Below are 24,567 nucleotides of genomic sequence, written 5' to 3'. Positions count from 1 at the left end.
TGCCATGGAGAGCACCCTCACCTTCCGTGGCTCTCCTCACAGCACCTGGCTCTCTGCACAGCCCCGCGGCTCGGAGCCCTGCTCCTGCTACCAGGGCGCCACGCACAAGGCCTCCTTGTCCCCTCGGCGGGCCTTGCCCCTGCGGGGCTCGGACGTGGCAGGCCATCCTGTGGGGCTGGGCCTTTCGGTGGTGGGAGGAATTTCTGGGTTTTTTTTTTTTGAGGCTCATTTCATTTCACTATCAACACCCTAAAATCACCTAAGACCAATTCTACCCTCAGCTGCTCAAAGTGATTTCATCCTCAGGAAGGGAGCATTTACCATGATCACGTCCTCGTCTCTGAAAATCAATTGGTGCTGTCCGTGTATCACAGGTGAGTCTATCTAAGTAGGCGAGGCCCTCCCGATTGATCTTCAGAGTGTGGAGTGTGAACCCCCCAGACCTTAAGCCCCCGAAACGTACAATCGGAGAGGAAGCGACGCTTTCTCTTTTTAACGCCCTGATATAAGCGATGGGACTCTTCATAAACAGTTGAGGTTCTTTCACCTTCAGATAGACCACTTGCACCTTTATTTTTTTCCCCTCTAGCTTTTTTTTTTTTTATTAAAAGGTCTCTTTAGAGAATTTGTCCTGCTGTCAGTCTATCTGTGAGGACCTCAGGTGTGTACAAAAGGTGGGGGGATCACTGGGCCAGAACTCGATGGGATGTCTACTCCACTGTGATGTCAGTGGGGTCATGTCCATTAGTTAAGGGGGAACTTCGGGACACAGGCTCTAGAGAGAGGCTGCATAAAGATCAAAACTTTGGCCTTGCCACTTACCTTGGGCAAGTGATGACTCCCCTGCTCCATGCTTCGGTTTCCTCATCGGTAACAAGAGGATATAAATTGTTGCCACCACACTGGTTTGATATTTCTAAAGCAGGTAGCACAGGTCTCCCATGTGCTCTTGGGGTGGTTATACAGATCGGGCCATTCTGTGAGGACAAGGCCATGGAAAGAGGATCCCTGCCTTCAACTTCCTTTTTGAAAACTTAGCATTAAGATCATGGAATGTGAACACATCTTGTTATTTGTATAATGCTCTTCCTTCCTTCCTGAGATTTTAATTAACTCCTGGAAATCCTTAACCGGTTGTGAGAGTGTGTAGGAAAAAAAATGCCATGAAAACACCTTATGTTTTCCCTCTTTATTTTCAAAATGCTTTTGGTTGTTTGATTAGACGTTCTTTGCTGATTTTTGTTTTCGCTGATCAAAAGGCTCATTTGATCACAGCCTTTTCTGAACTTAAAAAGTTTTAATCTAAAGATAGAATCCCATTTTTAATTAAGTGGCAGACCCACTATTTGTCTTTTTCATTCCTTTAGGTAATGGCTATTGCCAAAGTGAAGGGGAAGATACTATTTCATCTTGTTATATAAAGGGGATGTGGTTTGCAGAGGAATTGTTTTCTTAATAAATTTGGCATTGCAAGGGATATCGGTGTTTATCTACTCCATTGCTTCGGTCCCAAAATGGTTCTATTCCATGCTAGAAATCTGAAATATGTTAATTTGAAATTCTTAATAAAATTTGCATGTAATTAAAAAAAAGAAATGAAAACAGGTACTCAAACCAATACTAGTATGTGAATGTTCACAGCAACACTATTCACTACAGCCCAAAGATTTAAAAAAAAAAAAAAACAACTCCAATGTCCATCAACCAATGAGTGATAAACAAAATGTGCTCTATCCACATAATGCAACAGTAGTGACCCACCGCCAGGAATGGCATATTAATACCTGTCTGACATGGATGGACCTCAAAAATATTATACGAGTGAAAAGGCCAGACACAAAAGGGCCATACTGTATGATTCCATCTATATGAAATGCCCAGAATAGGAAACCCATAGACACAGAAAACAGACCGGTGGTTGCCACAGAAAGGGGAATGAGAGCGACTCCTCATGTGGTACCCGGTTTCCTTTTTGATGATGAAAATGTCTTAAAACTAGACAGAAGGGATGGCTGCACAACCCTGTGAATAAACTAAATGCCACCGGATGATGCCCTTTAGAATGTAGTCTGCAGTGGTTAACTTTGTGGGATGGGAATTTTATGTTGATCATAAAGAAAGTGCCTTGGACAATGGATTGGATGTTGAAAGTAAAGCAGAGGAACCACTCTGTTCATTCAACAAACACCAGGCACTACCCCAGGCACTACTCAGGCACGGGCTGTCATAGAACCCTCCACCCGGCAGGGAACAGGGGGGGTCAGTGCCACCTCTGGGTGCGGGTCATTCTGGTGCTCCCACCACATGGTCACTGAGCACCTGGAAGAGGACCACACCAGTAATCCCTGGAATAGAGGCTCTCTGAAGCTCAAAAAAGACTGTTTCAGGGCAGATAAAATAAATATTTGTCCCAAATTAGGCACTAAACTTGTGAGTAATGATTGAAACAAATTATTGTAAGTGGAAGCAGGTCTGAAAATAGCACTGAGTTTTGGAGGATTTTGTGGCTATTTCAGGAGAGCATAGGAAAGCTGTAAGCAGAGTGAAGCACCCCAATTCGGAGCAGAAACCCTGGGGTGGCCAGGCCATGAATATGCCATTCCACGGATGCTAACATTTTTATATCACCTAAGAAACATGCCAACAATGAGGGTTGACAACACAGTTTCATTCAGTGCTTCCTAATGAAGTGCTGAACCAAAATTTTGATGGGAAATGTCAACCATTTATGTTACAACATTTTACCTATAAGCAAAAAGGCCTCTGCTTCCATGCTTATAAGAAGAAAATAGCATTTCCGAAGACAAACCATGTTGGTTTAGCCTGCTGCAGCTCTTCCTTTCTAGAATCTCCTTCCCTTTTTGATATCTTCAGGTGAATAGGCACAAAAATGGGTAAGATGTGTATAGATCAGGAGAAGAGTATCACTAAACTTCCAAAAACCATCTCACAGGACAATTTATTAATAAGAGTATTTTTGCTTCTGAGGTTTCAGATATGGCAACAGAAAGGGTAGGGACGTGGAAAAGGAAGATAGGAGGGAGAAAAAGCCAAGACAAGAGGGTAGGAAACCATTATTTAGGTATTTAAATCCAAAGAAAATAATCCAGAACAGAAGCCGCACAAAGCCACGGTTCACATTAGCTCCCCATCCCTACCCTCCTCCAAGAACACCCACATCTTTTCTTCCCAGAGATGGATTTTGTCAGTCCCTAAACACTGACGACTCGTTCACTCTTAGACTCAGGCTTGGCTGCAAAGCTCCCAGTGCGTCCCCGTGTGTCCCTGTGAGTTATTCAGGCACCGTCACATTAAACAAAATTAGCTCTTAGGGACCCTCAGGGAAATTGCTCTGGTTGCCATTTTTCTTCTAAAACACCAGCCTCCAGCTATTCCAAATGGTGTTTATGCAGCCTTCCATCCTTAGCAACAATAATCACAAAAATAAAGACTTCAAAGCTGTGGGTGAAAGTATTACTGATTCATGACTTCTTTTATTTTGATTCGCATGATGCCAAATCCTACACTTTAAAGCCTTCATATCTCCTAAATTATTTGAGGGCAAACCACATATATTTGATTGTTCTTTTCTGCGTGGGCAGCAAGAGACGGAGAGGCCTGCGATGTTTCACCCCCAGGCACGTTATGGCAGCAAGAACTATAGGTGGTGGTTCGCGAAATAGCGTTCTCATTTTGGAGAACGTCCTGAGACTCATCACTTCTCAGCTTTCTGTGCTAATGGGAGAAATGGGAAGCCAAATCCCCAAACTATGTTGCAGACAACCTCCCCTTCCATTACATTTTTGGCCAGAGGTACTTAGATAACGGCCCGAGGTGAGCTTTACAGGCTGTCCAGCTCCTTTCAAATTACTGGGGGTGGGCCGAACAAAATCCCACAGGGCAGAGAGAAGTGTTAGAAAAATCAAGTCATCCACCGGGCATGGACCATGGCACAGATGCCAGAACCGTGTTGTGCAGGGCACACGGAGAAGTCCACGTTAATGAGTCATAACCAAAACAGCCTGTCGACCAGACAGCTCACCACGAGCCAAAGGCCACTGCTGGTTCCTGGCACACATTGCTTGATGAGACACATACCATGGCTGGAGAAATGACAAATGTGGGGCTGGCGGGGTCAAGATCACCCAGAAGGCAAGGGGCTAAGCCAGGACCCACATCCCTGTCTGTCTGACCCCATTGCGCCCTTCAGCTTCCAACTGAAGTAGGACCAAGGAGAGGAGTCAATGATCCACCTGGTGTTTTAGAAGGGTTGTCTGCTCTCATCATAAATGAAGGACTGAAGCAAAATCAAATTACAGAGACTAAATAATCCTTTTATATGATTTGATTTTTCTCTCTGCTTTCAAGTTTTCTGGAAATCTCACTTTTCTAGCCATTGTATAAATACTGATCAGTTGGCTTGAACTTTACCCAGGAAGAAGACGTGCAAGTGTGCGGGCATATGTACACAGATTGCGTTTTTTTTTTCATAAATAAAAGCAAATTAAATGCTTCTACTAAATAAACACAAAAAACAACACCAAAAAATGTCCCTGTCACATCCTGAAATGAAGTCTAAAAATACTTGTTACTTCTTCCCCTCTTATTCACAAATATAGCCACACAGAGTGCACAACAGGGACGTTTGGGTAATGAGAAAATGTATAATCGATAGGCAGCAATTTATTCTTTAACTAGAGGTTTCAGCCAGGTGAAGAGAGGAAGGGAAACAAGTCTTGCCTGATAGAGAAGATTCACAGTCATACAAAACTACAGCCTCATAATTTTGTAATCAAGGGAGGAAAGGCTTTAATCCACCCCTGCTGCTCCTACCCCCATCTCTGGAGCTGGTGCAAATGCTGGAAATTCAGGCAAAAAAAACCCCCAGAACTTGTCACTTTTCCTTCCAAGTTCTGTCGTTGGCTTATAAATGCTGGGGATCCTGCTTGAGTCCTGGGCACTTCTGATTCTGGTGGATCCCTAGGGTTGGACACATCAGAGAGATGCTCTGTGTCTCAATAATGACTCTACAGAGTCATTTAAATACATCTCTCTCTCTTTTTTTAAATTAAATACATCCCTTGATTGGCTACTGATGCAGAAAGCCACTGACAGGTAACTAGAAGGGCAGGTAATTTTAGAATAATTTATTTAGGGGGAGTTGCTTTGTTTTCTCTGGCTATCTTCTTCCAACCAAATTAATTCTGCCTGAGAAAATGGGTCTGTGTTTCATGGACAAGAGTTAGGTGGGACACGTTAGGGGCGAGGCAAGGAGTGCAAGGCAGCACTATCAGAATGGGGAGGAGAAACCAAGTCTAGGATCTAGAAAGGGGTCTTGAATTGCATTCATAAGGAATGCCAGTACACTTTCCTGAAATTCTACCAAGATAGATCAAAAATCTCTGAAAGCAGGTTGGATGCTTTCCCAGAAGTTTGGAATTTGCCCAAGCTCACCATTTCAATGCCTCCTGAAGGTTAATAAAAAAAATATTTTATCAGCTGTAGGAATTACTCATTCTAAATGGGTAGCTAACAATGTGATAGATTTCTCCACTGAATTAATTCTGACAAAGCAAGCCTCAGTGACCAGCTCAATCAGGATAATTTTACCCACGGAGAGCATCCAGCATAACTGTTTTTAGCAACCGAGCAAAAACAGTTTTACCTACCTGACCTTCTGTTTCATTTAAAATGACAAACTAACCCAAACTTTGCTAAGTACAAAGTCATGCTCTCAAGCAATGAATGAATGAAAGAATGAATCACTCATAAAAAGTCTCAGAATTCTCTAAAAAAGTGAATTGAAAGTTCTCAGTACCAGCTCATTGTTAGCATTTCCTGATAACAGAAGCATTTGAGGGTGGATTAAATAAGGCAGGAAATTGCATGTAACTCCTGTCACTGTGGCTATGTGAGTGTTTAGGCAAGGTAGTGGCTACATGCAACAATTTTGAAGGGAATACAGTGAGTTGAGCACGTTTTCTCTCTTGTTGAGAAGCAAAATAGAGTCAAGAGGCTAAAGAGGTCAGAGGGGAAAGAGCTCAGGATATACCTAAGGGCAAGCCTTTCAAGTACTAAAAGCCTTTCAACTAAGAGCAAGCCTCTTCCCCTGTTCCAAGCCAACAAACTCTAGGACAGCAGTTTAAAAAATTTTTTTTACCATGACTCAGAACAGTAAATAAAGTTTTATACGGCAATCTAATATATTCTATTTGTCTGCCCACCAACTGTGTATGCATGCATATAAGTATGTATGTATCCATGTACCCATTCATCCATCCATCCACCCATTCACCCATTATCCACCCACTCATTCATCCATTTGTATATACATATGAGGTAATGATGTCCAATAGATGCCAATAAGAAAATGATGCCAACTGGTAATGTGAACCCACAGGGACAAATGAAGTAAACTGGAAATGGTAATATGAAGGTTAATGTAGCTAATGCTATAAATAGATACTTGTACTTCTTCTCTTATCTTCTTCAAAAGATAAACAAATAAAGTAATGAGTCTAACACTTTATAGTTGGGTCTGTAGTATAGTAGTTAGATGTAACATGTATAACAACAGCTTAAAAAGGAGAAGGGGGGAATATAGAGTAATGTTTTTATCCTTCATTGGAATTAAGTTAGTACTAATCTGAAAGAAATTAGTATAAATCTGATAAATTAGGATTTATATGCTAAACTCAATAGCAAACTACTAAGAAAATAATTCAAAATCATAGTGAAAACAATCATTATGGAAATTAAAATGCTACATTAGAAAATATTCCCTTAGTACAAAAGAAATCAGTGAAAGAGGGGGAAAAGAAACAAAAGAGGCACAAGATATAGGAAACAAAAAGTAAAATGGAGCTGTAAATTCAAGCGTGTCAATAATAACATTAAATGTAAATGGACTGGGGCACCTGAGTGGCTCCGTCGGTTGGGTATCTGCCTTGAGCTTGGGCTGTGATCTCAGGGTCCCAGGATCGAACCCCGCATTGGGCTCCCTGCTCAGCAGCGAGTCTGCTTCTCCCTCTCCCTCTGCCCTACCCAATCCCAGTCATGCTCTCTCTATATCTCAATAAATAAAATCTTTAAAAAATAAATGTGAATGGATTAAATAACCCAATCGAAAGGCAGAGACTGTCAAAGTGGGTAAAACACAATGTCCAACTATATGCTGGCTACAGGAGATACACTTAAGATTCAAAGACACAATAAGATTGAAAGTAAAAAGAAAAAGACACATCGTACAAACAGCAACCATAAGGAAGCTGTAATGGCTAAACCAATATTAGAAAAATAGACTTTAAAATGAAAGCTGTTACTAGAGATAAAGAAGGACATTTTATAATAATAAAAGGGTCATTCAACAGAAAGACATAACCATTATAAATTTATATGCACCAAATAACAGAGCCCCAAAATACATGAAACAAAACTGACAGAATTGAAGGAACAATAGGTGGGGTCTTCAATACCTCACCTTCAATGACGGTTAGAACAATTAAACAGGAAATTAACAGAAAATAAAAGATTTAAGCAACAATATAAACCAAATAGACCTGTAAACATTTGCAGAACACTCAGCCAAACAACAGTAGAATATACTTTCTTCTCAAGTGTACCTGGAACTTTCTCCAGAATAAATCACATTCTAAGCCATAAAACAAGCTCTGAAGGATTTAAAAGGACTAAAGTCAAGTAAAGCCATGTTCTCTGACCAGTGTGCAATGGGAAAAAGTTAGAAGTCAATAACAGAAAGAATTTTGGGTAATCCACAAATAAGTGGAAAATTAAACAACACATTTGTAAATTCCCAATGGGAAGAAAAGAAGAAATCACAAGGCAAACTAAAAACACTTTGAGATGAATGAAAACGAAGATGCAAAATGCCAAAACTTATGGGAGTCATCTAAGTAGTGTTTGGAAGAATATTTATGGCTATAGATGCTTATATTAGTAAAAAAGAAAGATCTCAAATCGATAGCCTAATCTCCCACTTGAAGACACTGGGTGTGGGGTGTAGGGGCGGGAGGGGGGGAGAGTAAACTAAACCCAAAGCAAGGATAACAAAAGAAAAGAGAAAGATCAGAGCAGAAATGAATGAAATAGAAGATAAAAAAAATAACGGAGAAACAATAAACTCAAAGGTCCTTTGAAAAGCACAACAAAGAACAAGAAACCTGTAGCTAGACGGACCAAGAAAAAAAAAAGAGAGAAGACTCATGATATCCCCCAAAAGATCTCCTGCCTCAATTCTAGCTGCACACAGAGATGGGCAATGTGATCAGAGGCAAAGTCCAGCAGATGTGAATCTCACCCAGTGCTGGCTCCTTCTTTCCAGGGTTGACAGCTTTCCTGCGTCTGCCTGCTTTGGGTAGCTCTCCATTCTTTCATCTGACCCGGAGCTGATCATAGTTATTTGAGGGAAGGTTATACTGATATAAGCTACGCTGCCATTTCCAGAACTGAAGCCTCCAGATGCCCTCCTGAAGAGGAGAGAGAGCATCACAAACCAAGAGTCAGTCAGCATAGGAAAAATACTAACACGGACACACTATGTTTAAATCATTGACTAGACAAGTGCACAAGACCAGCCCATCATTTATAAGCAGCTACAAGAGGCCAGCAAAACTCTCTCTAGTTGATGATAATATAATTCTTAGCAAAACATGGACAGTGGTGATTTTGCAAGGCCCCCTCCACTTTGAAGCCTAAATGAAATTATCTTTCTGCTCTTGTTATAAGCCTTGCGTGGTCTCTGCTGAGTTTGCAATCCATATGGACGTGATAAGGTTTCTCCTTTTTTCCCCTATAAATACAGAATCAATTAGGAGGCAAAGAAATAATGAATCTAGAGTGTGAAGACAAAGTCACAAAACCATTAAGAAGGATAGCCCCAGGGACAAACCATCAGAGATAGAAGGCGGCCGTGGGTTCAGACTCACCTAGACGAGACAAGCTTCAGGTATGGTTTCTTTCCTTTTCCCATTCCCAAATTCCTACCATTGTTTGTAAGTGGCTTCAAAATGTTATGAAATATTTATTAATATAAAATCATTATGTATTCATTTCAAAAATAGAAACAGTTATGCAGAAATGACCAAAAATGGACAACTGCCTATAAATTTTTAAGTTCTATATAAAATCAGTTTTTTAAAAAGAAAAAAAAAGTTCAAATAAAAATGCTTTGGGTTAGAAGCTGGCTAGGGTAAGCTATGATTTAGTAGATGAACTGGGCCAGGGGCCAGGCTCCTAGGGGTTCAGGAGAGCAGAGGAAGGGTGAAGGCTGGCCATGTAAGATACAGGAAAGAAGAGAAATAGGACAGTAGCAAAGAAGAAAGTAGGACAAGTAGCAACACATTTCAGGTTTGGGGACTGCTACCCCAGATTGCTTAACACCTCCCTTCCCACTGAGCACTCAACTGCTATTAATTATTCATAATGATATAACATCATGCTTATTTATTTTCTGTTCCTAGGGATCATTTCCTTCCAGGAATGGGATTACTGGCTAAAGGGCAAGGGCATCTAAGAGGCTGATAAACTATGCTGCCCAGGAGCTTCCAGAAGGATAGTTCCTCATCACCAGTGCTGCCCAGCAATGAATGGGGACCCTGGCTTTATTGCCACTTTAACATTCTATACCATTGTTTAAAATATCTTTTCTGGGCAGCCTGGGTGGCTCAGTGGTTTAGTGCCACCTCATCCCAGGGCGTGATCCTGGAGACCCGGGATCGAGTCCCACATCGAGCTCCCAGCATGGAGCCTGCTTCTCCCTCTGCCTGTGTCTCTGCCTCTCTCTCTCTCTCTCTCTCTCTCTCTCTCTCTGTATCTCTCATAAATAAATAAATAAAATCTTTAAAAAAGTAGAATAAAATATCTTTTCTAATGTAATATATTTAAAAGAATCTCTTAATTTGTGTATCCTTGATAGCTAAGAAAGCTAAAGGGGATTTAAGAGTTCTATTTGGAACTCTTCATTCTGCTCACTTCAAATAAAAGCTTTTCATAAAGAAAGAAAGGTAGTGGGAGCCCCTAAAAATACATGGTATCTTGGTGATTCTAAAAGAATAAAGAGAAAATATATCTTTTTTTTTTAATGAACTGTGAAGCCTGGCCCATAATTCACTAAGATGTTCCATTTTCTGGCAGCTGAGGTGCCTGGGGGGACCTGAGCCAACAGCCCTTTCCAGAACAGGGGTGGGGTCCAAGTGTGTAGTTTAGGAAGCAGAGCTGGTGAGGGGGTGGCTGTGGCGCCTGGTAGTGGGCCTGAGCCAGACTCCACAAGCAAACAGGGGGAGCCTGAGCTTCACAGGGGTCTCCATTTCTGCTTCCTGGCCCCTTAAGGTAGGTAACAAGCTGCCTGCCAGAAACATGATGACAATGAGTTTAATGCTTAGACACTGGTTTGGCTCAAGTCACTTTGGGGGGAAAAAAAAAGCAACAGACACATGAATACTGACCATTCAAGTTGGCATTTGAATTAGGCTCAGAGTACACGAAGGGCCAGGCAAGGGAGAAAAAAATAAACCAAGGGAGCTGAGGAATCTCATTCTGACATTTTTAAATGAAGACAGAGTGCTATTTTTTAAAAGGTATTTTTAAGTAGACTTTATGCAAGATTCTTGAAGTTATTGGTGTTGACACGGAGTCTACGCGGAGGGTGTCTGCTGCGTGTTCCCTACTGCCCTCCTTGCAGACCCTGGGACTCCCACGGCCCTCGCGGCCCTGTGAGCGCCTCCACTCTTGGATGCTCCCGTGGCACAGTCTGCATATCTGGAGCCCTGAACCTCCCAGCACCTCCTCCTCCAGGCCCCAGCCCACGCTGTTTCCCCCGTGGGATCAAAGGTTGCTTGGAGAGACAAACACGACATGCCTGTGTCCGTCCCACTACAAGTCATACTGTTTAAAGACAGAGTCTCAGCTCTCCATCACCTGGCCAGGGACAGACCCTCTGGCTCAGCTCCCCCTCCTGGAAGATGCAGAGGCAGGAGCTTCCATCGAGTCTGCTAAAGCTAATGTCCAGATCAAATGAGATGATGGGAGGTGGCAGCAGTGGTATTGAAGGGAGCCCTGGAATGGAGCCCCATCCGCTGCGGTCACTCCTAGTTCCATAACACCTGCTGTGGGCCCTGGGCCAGGGGGACGCTTCAGGTGCTTCGGCCTCCATGTCCCGTCTCCATGTCCTGTTAGATTCCAGGGTTTGAACAGTTGCCCGCCTCAGCTCTGGCATTCTGAGATTCTATAGATTCCACTCAAATGTATTTATGTAACTTTAGCCCCTTGGTATTCGGTATAACTTAGGCACAGTGTTAAGTACTCGACTGTTACACAAACTCAATGAACTGGAAGTCCAAATCGCAGCGAAAAACACTCCAAAAGCATGTGATGTTAGAGCTAGAGCGTCCGTATGTACTTGTGCCTATGTTCAGGGAATCTGGTCACCAGTTACAGATACAAGCATCCTCACGTTATTCATACACATCGATGCGATTATTACTTGCCTCCTATTTCCCTCTAAAAGTTCCCAGGAGGGACGCCTGGGTGGCTTAGTGGTTGAGCATCTGCCTTCAGCTCAGGGTGTGATCCTGGGGACCTGAGATCAAGTCCTACTTTGGGCTCCCCACAAGAAGCCTGCTTGTCCCTCTGCCTGTGTCTCTGCCTCTCTCTCTCTCTCTCTCTCTGTCTCTCATGAATAAATAAAATCTTAAAAAAAAAAAAGTTCCCAGGAAGCCACTAACTTCGAATTCCAATGTTGCCCTGCCCACCACGAGGGGCCAGCTGCCGAAGTCCCTGACTAGCCATTACGCGCAAGTATCAAGTTAGGTTTTTTGAGTTCCGGGCTTGCTGGTGAAATGTTATACATGTCACCTCACAGGTAAAGTGCCAAAAGGGCTTTGTGGGATCATCTGCTCCACCTGCAGGAAAACTAGACTCAGAGTTGGGCTTCATAGCTGAAATTCTAGGGAAAATATCCAAGAACAGGCATGGAGACCGGCAGGCCTTTTGTCCTAGAAATTTGCCAAACGGCGCGAGGGTAGGGGTGGTAACTCCTTTTTCGATGTCCTTTAATGGCATCAGCTCAATATCAATTTGGGCTTCTTGAGAAAGGAGAAAAAAGAGGTATCTGTGATGCTGGTGATGCTGATGATGCTGACGGTGACGGCGGGGATCATCTCCGTAGCAGAGACAGCACTAGCCACCATCACTCCGGTGCTCACTCTCTACATAATCTCTCTGATCTCACACATTATCTCACTTGATTCTCATAAAAATATCCCAGGGAGGTAGGTATTACTGTGAGCTTCCCCCATGTTAAAAAGAAACCGAATCTGATCAATAACTTGCCCAAGACACCCCCCCACCCAGCTAGTGAACCTCCGAGCTGGACTCAACCCCAGTGTGTGCACCTCGAGCCCTCGAGCCAGGGTTCCAGGGGACAGAGCGTGGGCTCGGTCAGCTGGCGGTGAGAGGCCAGGGCGGGGGAAGCACAGCAATGGCCAAGTGCCAGGTGGCCTGAACCCCACACAGGCAGCTTTTCAGGCGGACTCGGATCCCGGCTTGGGTCAGCCGGGGCACTGCCCTCCGGCCCATCCAGCAACAGGGTGACCTCCAGCTGGAGTGAACGGCCAAACTATTGTCTGCAGCTTTGCAGGAAGCTGTTTGAAAGGGTCATTGAAAACCGATCGTACTAAAATCAAGCTGTACCAATATTTTTATTTCCTTTCATGCAATGCCACGTTTCGAGGCATTAGACGGGCATAAAGCCTGGGAAACAAGTCTGTGTGCCTTAAGTTCAGAAAAACAAAAGCGTCCCACACTTAAAGCAAAGAGCACGGAGAGAACAGGCTGGTGTGCCTCCTCCTCAGAGCGGGTCCTCGCTTTTGGCACCTGATAGATGCTTGATGACAAAGCCTGGCTAAATGCAAAACATTCTGTCGTGGGGGGGTGGTGTCGTGTGTCCCGACATGTATGCATATTAAGTAATCTTCTCATGGTTCCAACAGTCGTTTTTTTTTTTAAAGATTTTATTTATTTATTTGAGAGACAGTGAGAGCCAGAGAGATCACAAAGGGAGAGGGAGAAGCAGCTGAACAGAGAATCAATGTGGGGCTCAATCCCAAGACCCTGGGATCATGACCTGAGCTGAAGGGAGACATTTAAACAACCGAGCCACCCAGACATTCCTCAACAGTTTAATACGAGAAATTGGTAGAGAGACTTAGCTTATTAATTCTATGGTTTATAGCTTATTTTTAAAATAAATGACAAATGATTGACATAGTTCCAGGAAATGATGTTTTACAGTATTTGTAGAGAAGAGAAATTCAGAAACCTAATCCCCCCAGGGGTCTCTAACCTCCACCCCAATCTACTGTACCGGACTTAAGACAGCAGGGTTAGAAGCAAAACCTGGAACCCTAGTGATCTGTGTGTGAGGGTCACTGGGCACGTACTCACCACTTACATCTCCCCAGAAAGTGTTTTTTTTTTAATTTTAAGGATTTTATTTATTTATTCACGACAGAGAGAGAGAGAGGCCGAGACACAGGCAGAGGGAGAAGCAGGCTCCATGCAGGGAGCCCGATGTGGGACTCTATCCCCGGTCTCCAGGATCACGTCCTGGGCTGAAGGCAGCGCTAAACCGCTGAACCACCTGGGCTGCCCTAGAAAGTGTGTTTTAATGGTGAGTAAGGCAGATGAAACACAAAGGCCCCAAAGCCCAGTACGGATCACTGGGGCAGAGAAGCAGAGAAAATATTAAAAACCAGAGTATGAAAAAAAAAGAATTTTTTCCTCTTCACAACATGATCGAGCATCAACTGAGAAAGTAAATCGCAAGAATTTTAGGGTAGAGGGGAACCAGAGAGATCAGTTTTATATAGGGGGCTGGGGCCTCCAAGGAAGGTCCTCGGCCAGGTCCGGCAGCCAAAAAGGGTTGAGGCCGGGAGGGCACCTCAGCTCTCGCAGAACAGAGCTTCCCCTGAGCTGGCTCCGTGCCCTGCGGAAGCCAGGAAAATCTCACCACTTTCACAGCAGACAGGTTTTTTAGCTAAAACCCGGGAAAGTACAAGTCGGGCAGATGGCTGGTAATTTGAAGCTATAATACTAAGACCATAATAACAATGCCTAATACTGGGGGAAAGCACCAGAAATCTAAGTACCTAGGAGACTGCTTCTCTTCAGCCTTTTACATTATGTTTAACACAATCTGACTATCTACTGGTCTGGCTTAACCTGCAAGTACCTATGAGAGAAATGACCCCTGAACAGCTTCCATCTTAAAAGAGAATGACACGCAGGCAGCAGGTCCCTGCTCTGGGGACCACGTCTGGAGGTGGACCAGTTCCACCACGGCGGATCTCGGGAGTTCAGTAATTGCAAAGCCCAAAAGCAGATTGCCATCGGAAACCCAGCCACAAAGTTAGTCAAAGGGGTTTGAAGTTTGCAGGATGTATGTCTAGCTGAGGCCTTTCTGGCTCTACCTATTAAATTAAATAAGACTATTTTCTAAATGAAAGGAAGAAGCAGGAAAACTAAAGATTAAAAACCAGGTTCTTACAAATAGAATGATGATGTTTACTTCTCTTCTGGTGCAAAAGAAGAAGAAGGGAAAAAAAGAGCTTAACTGTCCACAAAAGCAAAAATCTGACACCTCAGAGGTTCTCTATTCGGGTGGATTAGTTAGCAGCAGGGATGGTGATCATAAGTGATCCCCCTCAGGGCAGCTTCTTGCGTCTTAGTGCACACAACTCAGTGGGTCTTGTTAGAAGGCAGACGGATTCTGGGGGTCTGGGTGGAGTCCGAGATTCCGCCTCTCTAACAAGCTGACGATGCTACTGATCTACGGACCACACTTTGAGTAGCAAAGCTCTGCAGTTCACTAAGAACTTGGTGGTTCTCTAACTTGTCCAGGTGGATGAGAATCCGTACATCAGGAGGCTCTTTGGGAACATATCTATTCTAGCCTTTGAACTGGGCAAAAGTAGTACTATGCCAGGTAACATACCATGTGTCACTCAAAATGCCATTAACTACCAAGCTCATGTCAATGGGTGGCTTCTGGACTTTCCCAAAAATGTTTGCTACTTGCTTGGCACATGGAAGCCTCAACAGAGGCCTTGGTATAAATGAATGAATGAATGCATGAATGAATGAACGAACAAAAGAAGGAAGAAAGAAGGATGCTACATGAACTTGGCTCCCAGCTGGCCTCTGAGTATTTAGACCATCTTGTCAATCTTTCTATTTGTCATCTGTGGAGATAGGGGAATGATACAAAACCATCATCGGAGGGAGGAGGGCATGGGGCAGGATAACACATACAGTGATCTGGGGATCACTGAGCGGTGGGCACAGAGTTACTTCCTTTACATTGACTGTCTAATACTTCATCTTCTCCAAATCTCTGTGAATTGGGGATCATAAAGACCTCTACTTAATAGACGAGGGAACTGAAGCACAGAGAGGGTTAGTAACCCAAGATGTTCCAGTGGGGAGGCAGGCTCTGGGCCCAGACTCTCTGAGCCCCACACTATACACTGGCTCCATGGCAGGCTCACCACTATACCCTCGGGGCAGCACGCGGCTCTGCTGCCACCCACAGCGAGCCCTGACCCCCTTCTCTGCTAGGTTCCCCAAGCAGTTAGCACCCCTAAACTGGCTTGCCCGTGGGGCTTCTCCAAATCAAATACTAACACAGCTTAAAGACCTAATCGATACTTTCAGTGCCTATGTTTTCATTACATTGATACAGCTCAGTACATGGACACCACGTATTTATGAGCTTTGTCTGATGGTTTTTTTTTTTTACATTGATGAGGAAAATAACAACAAAAAAACTATTCTCAGAGAATACTGAGAAGAAAATTGGTTTTGGGAGGTAGCTTTCTAAAGATTTCAAGAACGTACAAAGAATCTTTGCATATTCCTTCACCCAGAAGGGCCAACTGTCTTCGCCATGCCCCACTTGCTTTATCATTTACGCTTGCTCTGCGTCCTTCTAGTTCACATATATATACGTATATCTCCATTATTTTTTTTGGAATCATTTAAGAAGAAGTTATAAATAGCATGCCCCTTTATTCCTAAATACATCAGTGTATAAATTCCTAAGAACAAGTCCATTCTCTTACACGTGCCAGTTATCGACCTCAGGAAAAATTCATATTGATATAATTCTTTGGTCTAATCTACAATCCACATCCAACATTGCCATTTGGCCCAACATATCTTTTAGAGCTGGGCCTCGTACATTTTAATGGCTGGATGTCTATTAAGAATTAATATAAGTAATTAAGAATTAATATGTCAAGGGCTTTGGCATTCAGAAAGCCCTTCTGCCACTCTAACTCATTTGGTTCTCATGCTGCCTCTTTGAGGTCAGGAAAGCAGCATTATCCCAGGGATAATGTTAAGTTTGAAGCCTGAAGGAATGTTAAGTTTGGAATCAGAGCTCAGCAGCCCCTTCCCCGCACATCACTGTTTGGTGCTTAAACACTTTGCTTTGGTGCCAACCAGCAGACGGACCATTTAAAATTCTACAAATAAAATAATATTGCTTGAGTGTTTTTATCTCTGACCACTTCCTTTTACATTAACATTATAGATTCTAATTAGCGCTCACAGCTACGTACTCAGGAAGAGGCAGAGCCACCCCAGGAGAGCAGCGTGGTATGAGTTGGGGGGCTAATGGGGTGGCTCTTGGTCTTGCCTGGTCTGTTTTCCTAAGTCCACCCCACCTTGGACACAGAACTTGAACTCATGACTGCCAAAGGATCCCCGGCTATGTGCTTGACTTGACCACAGAAAGCTAAGGCCCTGGATATCCTTTCCGGGGCATAGCGAACCATTAGTGTGAGGTGGGGAGGGAGTTTCTTAGTCCTAACAAATAGCCTAAAAGGGGTTCAAACTCACGAACTTGCCTGTTAAACAGAAAAAGCACTGACTGGGGAAATGGAACCATGGGGTTCAGACCTTTACTCTGTCACTTAGCTAATTTTCCTTGGGCAAGTGACCTAACTTCACTGGGCCTCCATTCTATCATCCACAAGCCCAAAGAGTAATACCCACAAGCAGAAATGGAGTGAAGTGGCCAGCATGGAGTCAGGTCCAGTGCCTGGTGTTAAGAGGAAAAGTAAGGCTGCCCTAGAGCATGGCAAGCCTCCACTTTCAGACAACCCTGAAAGAGCTGAGCAACGCTGGGTTTGTAACATGACATGAGCAATGTGGGGAGTTGGGATGAAAATTTTGCATGGTTCACTGACTGTTAACACAAAATAACAGACCCACTTTGCAGTAAGTGCTGTCACTGGCGACAGGGAGTGGAATTTTCCCCATGTGTAGCACTCTGCTCTAAGTTTGTGAATGTGGGGTAGTAAGAACAAAATATTTACCTTTTCCAGGGCCTCTCTGTCAAGTAGTTCCTGCACAGCTAGAAGCTTGATGCTGTAAGAAAAAAAATTGAAACCACACTTGAAAACAAATCATTTCACGTCGCCAACCATCAGCCAAGTCACGAGAATAAAAATTTGACATGTCAGCCTGCATTTCTGCTTCATCCCATCTAAAGTAACCTTTGCTTTGAATTGAAATGACCATTTCAGAACTATTAAAACTGTTTCTAAATAGTACAAGTGGATTTCATCATAGGATCCAGAAATTTCACTTCTGGGCATATACCCTCGAAAAGTTGAAAATAGGGCCTGGAACAGAACTTGCACGCTTGTGTTCATAGCAGCATGAGTCACAACAGCCAAAAGGTGGAAACAACTACAATGGCCACCAACGGATGCAGGGATGAACAAAATGTGGTACATACATAAGATGGAATTATTATTCAGCTTAGAAAGAAGGAAGTCCTGGCATGTGCTACAACACAGAGGCAAGCCTGAAGACGGTATGCTAAATGCAACAAGCCAGACACAAAAGGACGAATATTGCACGATTCTACTTCTATCAGGTACCTCTAGCATAGTCGAGTTCAGAGGCAGAAAGTAGCAGCGTGGCTGCCAGGGGCGGGGGGCGAGTGGAGCGGGGCCTGCTGTGTAGTGGGTACAGGGTTTCAGTTGGGGATGGCCAAAAGGTTTCTGGAGATCGATGCTGGTCTCGGCTGCACATCAGTGTGAATGTACTTAATGCCACTTAGCTGTATGCTCGTAAGTGGCTCAAATAGCAAATTTTACGTTATGTACATTTCACCGTAAAAAGTTTTTCAGGGGATCCCTGGGTGGCTCAGCAGTTTAGCCCCTGTCTTCGGCCCAGGGCGTGATCCTGGAGACCCGGGATCGAGTCCCACCTCGGGCTTCCGGTGCATGGAGCCTGCTTCTCCCTCTGCCTGTGTCTCTGCCTCTCTCTCTCTCTCTCTCTCTCTCTCTCTCTGTGTCTCTCATGAATAAATAAATAAAATAAATAAATAAAATAAAATAAAATAAAATAAAATAAATAAAAAGTTTTTCATGTAAGGGATCTGAACTAATTCAGAGGAAGAAAAAGAAGAAAACAGTGGCCCCTGTTCAGGATGAACCTTCCCTTGACGATAACAAGCCGAGCGCTACGATCCCCGCTTACGTGGACGGCCTGCTCCGCCGTTGGCTGCACACTGGCCGTGCCCGACCGTGTGCACGTAGCCGAGGGCGCACAGGACCAGGGCGTGCTCCCTGCCCGGGGCTCGCCGCCTCCTGGAGGCCACAGAGCGTGAGGCAGGGTGCCCAGGGCACGGGCCAAGATGTGCAGGGCGGCCTGGCGCTGGCGGGGGACAGGGAAGGCTTCCTGGAGGAGGGGCTGGGCTAGCCCCGCCTGGGGACAGGGCGACCCACAGAAGGCCAGCGGCAGAGGCGAGGGCACCGAGCGGAGAGCAGGGGGTGGAGTGGACACAGCTCACTGGTTTCCACGTTAGGGGCCGGAGCCCGGACCGTGCTCAGCAACTGAGATGGGAATTCAGAAGCGGATGCAGGACACGCTGCTTTCGAAGCGCTTGTGGACACGAGGCTGGACTCACCAGCGCCTGGGAGGAGCCCGGGGCACCCTGAGGAGCAGGTCAGGGGCCGGTGGTGCACGACGCTCCCTCCCCGCAGAGCCACTGGTGCATGGTCACCGGCCTCCGCGCTCCACCCCGCCGGGGTTCTCTGGGCCCCTCACCTGTACCATGAGCCTCCCTCGAAACGGGTTAGGCTCACAAGAAGTCCCTCTGGACTTTCCCAAAAATGTTTGCTACTTGCTTGGCACATGGCAAGATGTCAGTGAGCACACAGGCCTCAGAGGGAACTTGAGTTGACAGAACTCCTCGTAATCTCTCCAATAAGCAAGCACATCCAACCAAACGCAACGGCTCACATACCGGCAACTCGAGGAGGTGCAAGGGAAGTCTTGCTGCTTACGAGACCCTGCCACCCCCCCCCCAATTCAGCAACTCTCCGAGCGGGGCATCCCCTCTGCTCCGACCACACCGGCTCTCCTCCATCTCTCGGACCTCGGTGTAGTTGCTGGTCTGGCGTGGGTCCTGCCCAAGATCTTTACAGCACCGGCCTGCTGTGGCACTCCAGGCCCACCGGGAACGCCACGTCCTCCAGGCAGCCTTCTCTGGACACTGAGGTCAAGCAGCGCCCCCGATCATCACGTTGTATTTTCTTCAGTGCACTTGCTAATAGTCCCCCAAAGCATTTATATGTTGGGGTTTTTTTGGCCTGTCTCTTCCCAAACAGCAAGGAAGCTCCTGGCGGCTGAGGGCTGGAGGGTCTTCTCACCATTGCACTCGCAGTGTCTACAACTGGCACATGGAAAGCACCCAATGAACATTTCCTACCGACTGGCAGGGCCCAGTCCGCATTAGAGCTGGCCCAATCCAGCTTGGATCACCAGCCGGGCCTCAGTTTCTCCCTCTGAAAAAGACTGCCTTCAAAAAGATGACCGTGCATGTTTCCCCTTGGCGACAGGCACTAGAGGCATCTGTGCAAATGCCTGCTATTAACAGGTTGTGCCCGGTGGCCGGTCAAAGCTCCTGGCCTCTCCTCAGCACATTCTGATTCCCCACACACGAATCTAAATTCCAGGCCACCGATTTGGATGGCGACTTACGTGCTAAGTTAGGGGTTTTCCATTGGAGCTCGAGTTTCAGAAGCTTAAATTGCTTCTGAAATAACCACCGGAAAATAGTTCTACCAGAGGACATTCTTCAGCAGTCTCTGGTTCCCGCCCCTGTCCGTGGCCTTGAAGTCAGATTCAAGGGATCCGATAGCAGACATCAACCAGATCAGAGGAAAGGTTAAACACAGTTAAGATATTCAACTCTCTTTTTATCCCTGCTTGCAGAGATATTACTTGCACGCTGCCACAGAACATGAGCTGAAAACCAACAGGGCCAGGCGCTAAGGGAAAATGAAATTAAGACAACATCAGTTGACTCTCATTTAAGTCAAAGCCTGAAGGATGCCACCCCCTGCTCTGACTTGCCCCTGGAACAGGACCTGGCAAACACACGCACGCCTAGTGCCGCTCTCCAACCCTCTCCACCTCTCTCCGTGAACTTTGCCCCCATTTAACTTAGACACAGGTTTGGAATCCTTCTCAACACTCCAATGAGACCCAACCAATCTACTGAAGCGGGCACGTGAGATTAAACTCGTTTAACATCTGCCCTAAAACTGGGACGCCTGGGTGGCTCGGCGGTTAAGCGTCTGCCTTCAGCCTGGGGAGTGATCCTGGAGTTCCAGGATCGAGTCCCACGTTGGGCTCCCTGCACAGAGCCTGCTTCTCTCTCTCTCTCTCTCTCTCTCTCTCTCTCTCTCTCTCTCTCTCATGAATAAATAAAATCTTTAAAATAAAGGGACGCCTGGCTGGCTCAGCGGTTGAGCACCTGCCCCTGGCTCAGGGTGTAATCTGCAGTTTCAGGATCGAGTACCACGTCAGGCTCCCTATGTGGAGCCTGCTTCTCTCTCTGCTCTCTCTCTGTCATTAATGAATGAATGAATGAATGAATAAATAAAATCTGCTCTAAAACCAATACTGAACAGTATTAACACATGGGGGGGTGTCAGGGGAAAAAAGAACATAGGAGCATTCCCACACTACTAAAATGCAGCAATGCAAGATGAGATTGCTTTAGGGGCAGGGGGAGAAAGGGTGGAAAGGAGATGAAAAGACATTCAAATCTGTAGGGCTGGAGTTTCAAAATGGAAACAATGCATGTCAATATGAAGTTACTGCTACAGCTGCTTATAATGTTGGATTTCTTCTGGGAGCTGTGGGGTTTTTTCCCTTCCTTAGAGCTGTAGCCTTTAAGAACATATGAGATGTTTCCTGTTATATAACTACCCTAATGTTATTTCCTCCCTTATTGGAAACGCTCCAATTTGGGAGTATTTATTTCAGAATTTATGGTATCAGATTCTTTTCATCTGATACAGATAGTCCCTGGGATGAAATGTCACTTGCTGCAAACCCCTTTACCAAATCCTCCAACTGATACCTCTCATCTCTTACCCTTACCTCTCAGTGTCAGCTTTGCTCCTCCTTCTTTCACTCCTTCCTCTTCCTCTCCTTCCTCCCTTTCCTCCTTCTGTCTTTTATAAATTCCACGAATGTATATTGAACACCTCCTATAGTTCAGGAACTGCCAGGCATCTGGGTGTCCGAGATGAGCACATACTGTCCCTGCCCTCAAGGAGGCGAGGCTTCTGCTGGGGCATGTGCCTGGGAAGGTGTATTTGAGACCTTCCTGGGTTCTGTGGACTGGCAAAGCTGGACTCCAGAGTGCATATCTTTATGGTGAGGCCCGGGGCTTGGTCACCATCCTCTGAAAACAGCAGAGCTCCCATCAGATGGAAGTGACAATGACAAGCAATTTCTTTTTCAGCACTCTGCTGAGAACAGAGGCAAATAGTAACACAAAGGCAGCTGGTAGCGGTGTTTTTACTTAGAAAAATGACAACTTTAGGGGCAAATTCTGAAGTCAAAGTGGACAACACTTGGATAAACCTAGGAGGCATGCGATTAATGTTTGCCTGAGTTACAAGGAGGTAAGCTGGTTGAGGGCAGAGGTCTTATTCAGCTGGATGGAGCCTGGTACAGCAAGGTCTGCCAAGGAATTAGAGGGGGCGATGGGGAGAGTGCCAGGCAGACACTGAAAGCAGGGAAGAAATGCAGCAAAGTTGAAAAGACAGAAGCTGGAGGGCTCCCCTGCAGCCTGGGGTGGCTTAGAGCTGCAGACTGAACCTTCATGGTCCCCGAAAAGGCAGAGAAGAGGCAGATAAGAGGCAGCTCTATGGGTGCTGCAAAAACACTCAAAGGCCAAACTCCCAACTATGCAGAAACTCATGCGGCCAGAACAGATGGATGGCCTAAAGGGGCACCAGAGTCAAGAATTCACTCCAGCTCCCTCCCTCTCAGGATTCTGGCACTGAGTTTACCCTGCATTCATGAAGTGACACATTATAGTGCATGAGACATAGCAGCATTTGGCAAATGCACAAAGGATGTATATATACCATGGAACCATCCACTCACCGCATGGATAAAATATTTAAGGGCTATATATTATGCACCAGGCACTACTGGGCGCTGGGAATGGGGGGATGAGCAAACACAGCCTCTGCCTTCAAACTTCTGAGTCTAATGGAGGAACCTGCTATGTGCATCAGCTACAAGATGCACTCTCAAGAGGCAAACACAGGGTGCCATGAGGTCCTTTGGAAGGGCATTACACAAAGCTGGCAGGTTCCCTGAGAAGTGACTTCAAGGTTGAGGCCTATGGGCTTCAGCAAGGCAGAGCTATGAAGTGGGAGAAAGCAGGAGCAAAGGAACCAGGGGGTAGAGCAAACATAACCCCCCCACCGCCCTGCCACCAGAGACTGAAGGTAGACCAGGGACCACAGGGGTATCTGGAGGGTGAGGTAGGTGCTGAAAGATGATTCTGTAGAAAAATAAGTGGGGCTAGGCCTGCTTAGAAGGTTTGTTAAGCCATATTAAGGAGTTTGGACTGTACTTCAAAGGCACGGGGTAGCTAGTGATGAGTTAGGACGGCGACGTCATAGAGGCCCAAGACACAGAAGATGCCCACAAAAGGTATAAAATAGCTCTGGTGTGAATGGTTTGGGGTGGGGTAGGAGTAGGGGACAAAAGTGGAGTCAGTGAGACCCAAGTTCTCACCCAGCATACCCGCCCAAACCGGGAGCCAGACAAGTGAGGGAGGCGTTCCCACCTGCATCTTTGGCAGACAAGATCTAAATCTCAACAACAGCATAGGGGACACTCCAGGCAGTCTTCCAGCGAGGGACAGGGGGCTCAAGAGCACAATTTGGAGAGAAGATGGAATCACACCCAGCAGCAGCCATAGGCAACGATGACCTTCTATCCATCTGTCCCCATGCAGGACATGGAGGTCACTTAGAACATTGCACGGAAGTCGAATTCAGAAACTCGGTCAACCCAGTTAATCCAAATGCTTGTCCCTTCTCCTTGAAGGAAGGCTCCACATTAACTTCCCCTGAACAAAGTAAGGAAGAGTTCTCTCTTGATCATCACATTTTTGAAGATGCCATGGATCTTAGATACAGACTTGTTTTCCCTAATGCTATATTTTCTTCCACCATTGGCTCGGGGCTGGGAAAACACAGCTCCTGGATGTCAGTGAGCACACAGGCCTCAGAGGGAAGGCAGGCTCCCAGGGAAGGTGCTGCTTTTCTCAGACGTGTCCTCTTCAGCATCTCACCCCACGGCTGCCAAACACACACTGGCCATCTCGTCCTTCCTTCCCAAAGCCAAGTGCTGACCAGTACAACACCAGCACTGGAACAATCTACATGGAACTCACGCTGGCAGGTTAGAAAAAAACTAGTGTGCTAAGCAGTGAGCAGGAAACTCCTCTTATGACAATCCCATGGTTTTTGTTCTATTCAGGTTTTCAACTGCTTGAATCAATTACGGTAATTTCCATGTCTTAGAAATTTCTTAGAAAATTGTCCAGACCATTCAGATTTTCAAACTTTGAGCACAGAATGATGCTAGTGGTCACTTTTAACTTAAAAAATAACATCTGCTTCTGTGGTTATATCCTCTTCCTCTTTCTTTAACATGTATAGATATTTTTCTCATTTAAAAAATTAGGTTTGTGAGGAATCAGTCTACCTCATTGGTCTTCTGAAAAAATTGGTCCAGGATTTATCAAGTCGACCTTTTTTTTTTTCTAATTAAGTAGGTCAAAATTTACCTTCATTAATTCCTTTCTACAAGTTTCCATTGTTTTCTTGAGTTTCTCTATTTACCTCTTGAGTCAGGTATTCATTATTCAGATTTCTTATTTATAAAGCCATGAATTTTTTTCTATGAGAATATACATCCTTGTTTCAAGTTTCATTGCGTAGCCTTCTTGCTTCCTACCACCAAGTCTGAAATTGCTAATTTGATCTCTTATCAGAGTCCACGGTTTTTTGGATTATATTTTTCTATCTCTAAGTAATTGCATTTTAAATGGTATCATTTTGTATTTTCTATAATTCTAATGCACTAAAGTTAAAGGAAGTACTCTGTATATTTTCTGTTTTTTTTAAAATCTATTGATGGTCTTTTGGA

General features: G+C 45.1%; 1 protein-coding gene across 2 annotated transcripts in view; it reads right to left on the bottom strand.

Annotated features, from left to right (window-relative positions):
- EEPD1 (endonuclease/exonuclease/phosphatase family domain containing 1) overlaps positions 1–24,567 on the bottom strand; it is a 109,309-nt gene that overhangs the window by 22,263 nt on the left and 62,479 nt on the right. For both annotated transcript variants that reach the window (XM_055314804.1, XM_055314805.1), the window contains exon 3: positions 17,397–17,448. In XM_055314804.1, the coding sequence (XP_055170779.1) occupies positions 17,397–17,448 (52 nt within the window). The remainder of the gene's footprint in view (positions 1–17,396; positions 17,449–24,567) is intronic.

The sequence above is a fragment of the Nyctereutes procyonoides genome, unplaced genomic scaffold (assembly GCF_905146905.1).
Source record: "Nyctereutes procyonoides isolate TBG_1078 unplaced genomic scaffold, NYPRO_anot_genome, whole genome shotgun sequence".
Classification (NCBI taxonomy): domain Eukaryota; kingdom Metazoa; phylum Chordata; class Mammalia; order Carnivora; family Canidae; genus Nyctereutes; species Nyctereutes procyonoides.
The sequence above is the reverse complement of the archived record's forward strand: the minus strand, read 5'-3'. Positions and strand labels throughout refer to the sequence as shown.